This window comes from Beta vulgaris, chromosome 8 (assembly GCF_026745355.1).
Source record: "Beta vulgaris subsp. vulgaris cultivar EL10 chromosome 8, EL10.2, whole genome shotgun sequence".
In the NCBI taxonomy this organism is placed as follows: domain Eukaryota; kingdom Viridiplantae; phylum Streptophyta; class Magnoliopsida; order Caryophyllales; family Amaranthaceae; genus Beta; species Beta vulgaris.
In genome coordinates, this window is record NC_079209.1 from 24,028,668 (window position 1) to 24,037,918 (window position 9,251).

The window sequence follows — 9,251 nt, forward strand, 5'->3', positions numbered from 1 at the left end:
CATTTGTAACACTTCTATGACCATCGTCGCTACCACCTAATGGGTATTCCCTTGCAATGTGACCTGACTCTCCACATTGGCCTCAGTTTCCACCACCTCTGTCACTAGTACCATATGGGGATTCTAATGTCATGTGACCTTACTCTCTACATTTATAACTAGCCAGTAGATTATTATTAGGTTTGCATTAGTTGGTCGAATTTCGAGAACGTGAAATGTGCTTTTAGGCCTACATGGCAAAGGGGGAATGCAGTGGGGTGGTGGTGGTTGTGGAAGTGTTACAATGCGGGGACTGAGGTCACATGGCATTGGAATGCCCATATGGTGCTCCTCACGTTTGTAACACTTGTATGACCACCACCGCTACCACCTAATCGGCATTTCCCTGCCATGTGACTTATCTCTCTACATTGGCCTTAGTTCCCACCACCTCTGCTACTACTACCAGATGGGCATTCCCTTTCCATGTGACCTCATTCTCCGCATTTGTAACTAGTGTGTAGATTTTTAGGTTTGCATTAGTTGTTGGTCGAGTTTTGGGAACGTTAATATGTTTTTAGGCCTATTTCGGCCTTTTCCTTTCCAATTTGTAGTTTTCGAGTAATTTAACCCCAAATTCTCTTTGCACAAGATAATATGAGGTATTATATAACTACTGTGTGGATTTTTAGGTTTGCATTAGTTGTTGGTCGAGTTTCGAGAACGTAAATGTGATTTTAGGCCTATTTCGTCCTTTACCCTTCTAATTTGTACTTCTCGAGCCATTTAACCCCAAGTTATTTTTCAACATGACAATATGAGGCATAATATAACTATAGTGTAAATTTTTAGGCATACATTAGTTGTTGGTCGAATTTCGGGTACGTAAATGTGATTTTAGGCCTATTTTGGCCTTTCCACGTCCAAGTATTAGACTTTGAGTCATTCAACTCCAATTATTTTGAATATGACTATATAAGGTATAATATAACTAGTATGTAGATTTTTAACCTTCAATTTATTGTTGATTGCATCTCGGGAAGGTATATGTAATTTTTAGAACTATTAACTACAGTAAACTATTGAATTCTTATCGTATGTGTTTTATTCCATGGTTGTTTTGCAAAGTTTTATATTAATAGAAGTTTGAAGCGCTTCAACATGGAGGAATTAAATGAAGTTCGAGATAGGTTGGCGACTTACCTTTGTGACGATTACTTATGGACATTTTGGGAGGATTTTGTGATATTATTTTCCTAATAATATGTACTTTGTCAATTGTATGTACAATTTATACATTATTTCAATATATATTTAAAGTTACTTACAATTTTTTTTTTTTTGCATTATTTTAGTTATTTTTTTTAAGGGAGGTGTTCGGTGGGGGAAAAGGCAGGTGCCGAGTAAGGGTGTGGGGAGGTGGGCAGGTGAGTGTGGGTTGGGGGCAGCAGTAGGTGTTGGGAGTGTGGGATGTGGTCTGGAATGGGCAGGTGGGTGGGCTGCGTATGGGGAGGTGGGCGGGTGGGCAGGTGGGTCGGCAGGTGGGCAGGGGTTTCCACAGGTGGGTGTGGGTTATGGGCAGCAGGGGGTGCTGGGGGTGTGGGGTGGGCAAGTGGGCAGTGGTGTGGGGAGGTGGGAAGGGTTGCTGAAGAAGGGTTGCTGTTAAAAACCGCAGCCCTTCCTGAAGAAGGGTTGCTGCTAAAAACAACAACCCTTCCTTTTGGGTGAAGGGCTGCTGGCCAAATACACAGCCCTTGCATATTTTTCCACTAGTGAGGGTTCCTGAGCAAGAACTCAACTAGAAGCATCAGAGTTGAAGCTTCAAAAGGTGAAGCCATGAAGATTGGAATTAAGAGTTTAATTTTAGGATTCATGTAAGTATTTAGAGGTGTTAATTAAGGTGATATGGTACAAGGGAACTTGTACAAACACTACTAGAAAACCCTTGGTGTTAATTAAGGTGATATGGTACAAGGGAACTTGTACAAACACTACTAGAAAACCCTTACTTTCTGGACACTTGTTGCTCGACGCCCCAACATAGGTGCTGGGGAGTTTTATGTTTTTTCCGCATATCCTCGATGCTTAAAAGCATCGAGAATATTGTCAACACTTTTTGGCGTCCACATAACACGCCTACATCACGTAAATAATCCGATCTAATTAATTAGAGATTCCTAGCGTGGGAGAAATTATCACGCTTAAATTTTGGAGAGTTTTAATATTGTAAACCGCATTATCACGCCGCAAAAGAAGTACATGGAGTATACACTCGATACCACGTTCGTTTCTCAGCAGTTAGTTAGTTCTCAAACCCTATTCTTCTCAATTCACTCTTGAATTGCTCGTCGTCGTCTTCTTCATCAGGTATGTCATCTCTAATTTTTCTCTTTTTTTTGTTACAATTTTGTGAATTTCCAATGAAGAATACATTCATCTCCTACCTTTCAACAGTCTTGAAGCAATTGCAAAGCTGCGAGAAATTGATCAATTTGATAACAGAGTTCTCTGAATTTCAATAAAAGTGTTGAGTATCGTAGGTTTGTCTCGAATTACTTTTTTTTCTTGAATTTTGTAAAATTCAATCTGATTTTCATGAATTTCTATTGAATTCTTCATTCTCAATCTTCCATGAATCTTAGAGAAATTGGAAGGGGAAGGAATTGAACAATTTGACAAGGAAAATCAGGGCAATTTAATAAAAAAAAGGTTAGTACTTCAAATAAAAGCATGCGTATTTAAAATCAAACCTTTAATATATATCTTGTATACATCTGTTGCGAGTGTAAAATAATATTCTGAACTGTAATTTAAATCTTATTAAAGAGGTATTTTTGTGTTTGTTATTGATAGATTAATATCTAGAAGATTTGGAAGATGTTAGATTTTTTATAATACAGGATCGATAATTTAGGCTCAATGTTATAAGTAGATTAAGAAAGGGGGAAGAATCAAAGGCACTTGTAAACTCAACACCCTAGGGGGGGGTTTCGTTAGCTGCTGCATGTTTGTTCTTGTAGCTTCTGCTGTTATCTTGTTGTTTCTTGTTAGTAAGGTGAAGAGGAGCAGCATCAGCATATATGGCAATCCCCGTTCGATGTTCACAAAAGCAGCAAAAGTCAGCCCCAACTAGTGCAGTTAGAGGCCATAAAGTAGTACAGTACATATACATATGCAAGTGCATACCTGCACAGGGATATGTACATGCATATACCTATGCAGGTATAAACATGCAATGCTACTATCATAGATGTTTACTTTGCAGAGATAGTGTCAGTCTATTTGGAGAGGTAAGCACAAAAGTGCTGCGTGTGGGTACTAGCATACTGCATAAGTTGTCTGACTTCTCTAAGCCCATGTTTGGTTGGAGTAAAGGAAAGGAAATGGAAAGGAATCCATTAAAGTAGGGGAATGGATTCAACTTAACCCATTCCATTCCCTTGTTTGGTTCACTGTAATTCTGTAATATAACAAGGATAATAGTAAAACTAAAAAATCAGCCATGAGAAAACATAATATTACTCCACAACTATTTTTCTGTTATTTTTCTGCATTTAAGCTAGACATAGAGATAGAACCCTTGAACCAAATCCGATTCTGGAAACTTAGAATCTATCATGATTAATTTTCAAACATAAAAATTAGATTGTCTAAAGTTATACAAAGAAAATACATAATAAAGTTGATATAAAAGTTCTAGCTCTATTTTTTCCTAAGAAGATCAAGAATGTATTGCTTCTTAAGATTCACTGGAGCTTGATAAAAAATTATGAGCTTATGTTCATGTGCCATCAGAATTCTTGCGGCTTACAAGGCTTCAGATGGAGAGACACCTTCTAACTTCATAACCTCCTCCAATATCTTGTTAACTTTTTCATCCAATTGTTGTTCCATTTCTTCAGCTTTTGACCACGTACTAGCCATGGTTGCAAGATTAGCACTGATGTTCTCGAAAATGGTGCTGAAATTTGTTGAGACACTATGAAGGGAAACAACTAGTTCATCACCTTCATATAATTTCTTCTGTCCCTTATCCTTAAAGTCCTTCAATTTTTTTGGTTTCTTCAAGGGAGTTGAAAGATCAACCTCTTTCTTCAATGGACGCTTCCGACTTTGAGTTGTAGAGATGGCATCATCCTCCTCATCACTCTCTAGAGTTAATGGCTCCTTTTCAATCTCAGAATTCATGTTCTTGACTGCTCCAAAAAAAGACTCGCTCATATCTCCTGTTGCTTTGTCTTTAGCATAGATTTCAGCAAGTATGTCATAGTGAGGAAAAGGTACTCCATACGTTCCCTTCGCTCTTTTATGAGTCTGCATACAGAGAGGGCATTTACAGTATTTGATAGATGTAGAAAGAAGCAAAGCGAGGGAAATAACACACAGCATAAACAAAGAAGAATAAAATTCCTTCCTGGCTAGGTTACCAGACTGAAAGCACTAGGATTAGATAGATGCAGATCAATTGAGTGCACTTATCTGTGATGAGTCACTAAGGGGGGATGTACTTGGTGTGAGAGAATATTGAGGGAAAGAATATGTTATGCCACCTGTACTTGGCAGGCCACTAAGGCACTATGTACTAGAACACCTACATGCTTGATGCATATAATGATGATGATGAAATAAGAGCATATAAGCAGCCTTCTCCTATGTGCCTTCTCTTAGATTGAACAAATCTGATAATATTAAAATTCTTGTTTCTATATTAATCTTATTGTTTGAATGAATGAAGAAAAAAGAATCATTAGAACATCTTAATTTTGTTACTCTTATTAATCTCAATTCTTCAAACTTGTAGCAAACTTCTTTTTTAAAAAAAGGAATCAAGATGAAGTAGAACGCCACATTTTTAATACTCTGCTACTTGTTATATAATGATTTTACATGCAATCAAGCTTGAATCAGAATATTATTGCTACTGTGATGCAGCTGAAATTGCATGTATCATACATAATACTACTAAACAAAGCCAATTAACTAACTTTGACAAGGAGTTATCCAACGAAAGTAAGTAAACATATCTATTGGTTTTGTTAGACTTATACAGGTAAAATAAAACCAATTTGAGGGCAACAAAACAAGTCTATAATTTTTTTAAAGAAAAGAATTGTTCTTTAGATATGGACAGAGAAGAAAATACATAATACTACTAAACAAAGCGAGTAATTTAGCCCAAATCCAACTGGTATAAAAATGCTATAGCAAAATATGATGCCCAAAATTATCTGCTTCAACCAGCAGCAGTAAACCAGCAGTACTGCATTCCCCTCACCTCCCCCCAGAACAGAAGACAGCAGTAAATTTATTATTTCACACATCAAACATGCGGTAGCACATATAGTACAGCAAGTAGTACACATAATAGCAACACATTTGTAAAAGTTTTCACAAGATAGCTTAAGTTATCGTTCACATACCTTTGCCCATTCATCGAACACTTTCTTTTCCACTTGCAACATCTTCTCATCATCCCACCCAAATCCCGAAAGAGACAACATCTCTGCTAAGGCAGAGTATTTCTCCGACCAATGCTTTATTATTGACTCAATGTGTGGATCAGCTCTTAAACCACAATCGGGAAGCTCACGTTTTATCATCTCCTCTAACTTATTCATATACCCACTTTTGAATCCACTTTCACCTTTCCACCTAGGATCACTAGCCAGCTCATGCAATGATTTTATGAGCACATTATCTTCCTGTACTGTCCAAAACCTTTTGTTTTTACCTCTCCCTCTACTGCTGCCCTCTTCACTAGCTTGACTGATTGTGTCAAAAACCATCCTATTTATGAAACCATTAGTATATAGTAAATGTCAGTATGCATAATATATTTAAAAACACAATATTAAGCAACCAGATTAAACGTTATAGAGAGATATAAAAAAACAGAATGTAAGCAACCGTACTAAAAACAGTGGAGTGATATTTATAAACAGAATATTTTTCTGTGTACTTAGAAACCATCCTGTTTATATTACCTGCAGCTTAATGAGATCATAATTCCATAGGAGCTTTCAGGCATAAAATGAAATTCAAGCATGTGAAAGTATAACAAAATTTCCATGAACTTATATTGCATTTTGAATCTACTGATCATTTATTATAAAATGACAAACCTATGTTACTAGAAGAAAATAAAATTAAATGAACTAAAAATGCTTACATTTACTTGCTAATGAGCATGTCGACCTCGTGCCCTCCATGCATTAAACATATCTTGTGTTAGTGTATTTCTAAATGTAGTCCAACGATCAGAAGTTGCAATATTCGTAATAAACTCAATTTCATCATCAAAATCATCGGACTCATCATCACTTTCACTCTCTACTTCCTCTATATCGTCTGAAGGCATAACTCTCCTAATTAAGTTATGTATTAGACAATAAGCCATAACAAGACCTTGAGTCCGGATGGGAAAAAAGAAGGCTCTAAGTATAGACCATCTTCCCTTGAGTAATCCAAAAGTCCTTTCTATAACATTCCTTGCCTTCGCGTGCTTCATATTAAAGTATTCCTACGCACTTTCAGTTGTCTATCACCCCATTCTTTGAGGTGGTATCTTTGCCCTCTATAAGGTGCGAGAAATCCCTCACAATTTGTATACCCCGCATCAACTAGATAATAGTTACCTTCATGTTTGTCAAAAAAGAGAATTACTAGCTTATTTTACTACCTAAAATTATGCCTACTATTAAAGACAAATCACTAACTTTTACCTCGAGGTACCCTAAAGCCATTTGGCCTAGAGAGGGCATTACGAAGGACACGAACATCATGAGCGGATCCTTCCCAACCCAGAAGAACATAAATAAATTCCATATTGGGAGAGCATACACCCAATACGTTCATAGCAACAATATTTTTTCTTGTCCGATACTTCCCCCTTTCTTGTGAAGACACCCTTACATTAACGTAGGTGCCATCTAATGCTCCTAGACAATTCTACAAGACATAAGAAAACCACATAACTCATTTGCACATGCAAATAATAAAAATTAGCTAGGAAAGTGGACATATATGAGGGACTAATACCTTGAATGGTTTCCAATTTTTATCTTCACAATCTTCGAGTATTGGAGTGGACTTGTGAAGCAAGTGTTCATGTAACTTGAGGACGGCCCTCAAACAAAGGTTAAATTGTCGACTCACACTTTCCCCGCTCCGAAGAAAGTAATGTCCAATTGACCTATTCTTTTTATGGTGAGCTAAAGTGTACAAAAACATAGCGACTATCTCTTGAAGTGACATATTTCTAGTCCCACTTAAGCCTCCATATCTCTAAGCATCTCACATATGACATTGAAGGTATGTCTATTGACACGAAGTTCGTTTTTACACTTTACATCACTCTCTCTTACTAGCATATTCAAATTTTTCAAACGTAATATTTTCGATTCTTTTTTTTTCCTTCAATTGAGTGCACCTAATTGTCGTAACATTCATCATATACCAAACCCAATACATCTTCAAAATCACAATGACCATAATAAATACTAATTGAAGTTGTTTTAGCCTTCTTGACCTTCCTATAGATTTTATCAAGTCACACATGTTTGCTCAATCTTGGATATAGGTGAAATAATAAAAACTAATGTTTGGCTATAACAATATTCGACACAATATTGTAGAACAAATATAAACTAGTAGTACATGACCATGGATATAGGTGAAGCAATAACAACTAATGAATTTTATTATCTTCTACACCTTAATATTTTCAGCCTCCTGTCTGAAACAACTGGTGCTGGTTTGTATTTTTGGACAGGAACTGTTGAGAGGTTCCTATAGTGGAAATTGGAAGGTACAACAAAAATAATATCAATCACATGATAGATAATCTTAACTCACACCAGAAAAAAAATTACACAAATGAAAATATTCTGGTACTTAAATTTCTAAAACAACACGCCAAATCATTTACTACTATTGATATCATAAAGTTACAGAACACAATTATAGAAATCTACCACCCAAAATTTACTATCCAGAAACGTTCCTTGCAACAGATACTGTAATTAACAAACCAATACTCCTATAATATATATATATATATACAAATTCAATATTTGATACAAAATCAACACATGATCTGTACATGTGTTCCAATCTTCGACATGGTAATTGTTGACATCAATTTTCAACTTAAATGCAAATATGCAATCCTCCATCTTCAAGCGGAATTTATAAACAATTAATTAAGCACCTCTAAATTCTCATAGTGATTATTATAAACAACAAACAAATAACACAATTACTATGTAAGATTATTTGTTATTATGTAAGATTATTCAGTAATTCGACACGAATATTAACATAATATTAAGAATAAAAATGTAAAACAAAATTTAACAAATAATTTTAAAAAAAAACTAGCTCAAATTTCATCAAAATGACGTTTCTAATGTTTCAACATCAATAAAAATCGAAGATTATAGATATAAACTTACCCAATTGACGCGAGAGATAGTGAGAGAGAGCGAAAATTTGGAGTTGCGAGTGTGGAGAGATGAGAGAGAAAGTCGGCTTTGAGTTTTTTACATTAGGGTTATGTTTCCTCTTTTGTTACTCCAAATAAATGGCTGGTAACAAATAAGGGGAATGGGTTAACAAAAGAAACGGATTGGGTTTCCATTCCGGCCCAACCAAACAATGTGAAATGGATTCATTTAACCCAATCCGTTTCTGGGCCTATTTTTTCACCAACCAAACATGGGCTAAAAGTCTCTATGTCCACAAATATAGACTCCCTTGTTTCACCTGATAATGCTAGTGATAAAGAACTGTTTCATCTTCTTCCAACATCTCTTCTCCTCATATACTACCTCCGTTCCAATTTATTGACAACACTAGGATTTTCACGCTTCTCAATGCACAACTTTAACCATTGATATCTTTTAGTATCTATAAGTAAAAAAAAAAACTCTAAAAGTTAGTATTTCAAAAGTATACATCGAGACAAATCTAACAAGATATCACATGAATATGTTTAAAGTTCATTTGTTGCAAGTAATTCTGAACAGAGGAGGTATTATGGTTCAAATAACTAAATAAGACTCTCCTTGGCCAGTAAGTTTACCACTCTGCTTAACAAAAGAAATTTCCAAAAGGGTTTTCTCCTCAATAATGCCTGTGCGAAGGCATGCCAAAAAGGGAACACTTTTCTTAGGTTAGGAAGATCAATTCAATTCCTTATTGAGTTGTTTGGTTTTATCTAGCCAAAAGAAAGGGAAATAAGTAAACTAAGGTACTCTCCTCCTCTCTACCGA

The 9,251-nt window shown here is 35.8% G+C and overlaps 1 protein-coding gene across 1 annotated transcript; it reads right to left on the minus strand.

Moving 5' to 3' along the window:
• Positions 1-3,786: 3,786 nt before the first annotated feature.
• Positions 3,787-5,765, minus strand: LOC104883534 (uncharacterized). The gene is made up of 2 exons (XM_010668075.1): positions 5,400-5,765; positions 3,787-4,293 (listed from the first exon to the last, which is right to left on the minus strand). Exons 1-2 carry the CDS (start codon positions 5,763-5,765, stop codon positions 3,787-3,789), a joined length of 873 nt encoding a protein of 290 aa, XP_010666377.1.
• Between the last annotated feature and the right edge of the window lie 3,486 nt (positions 5,766-9,251).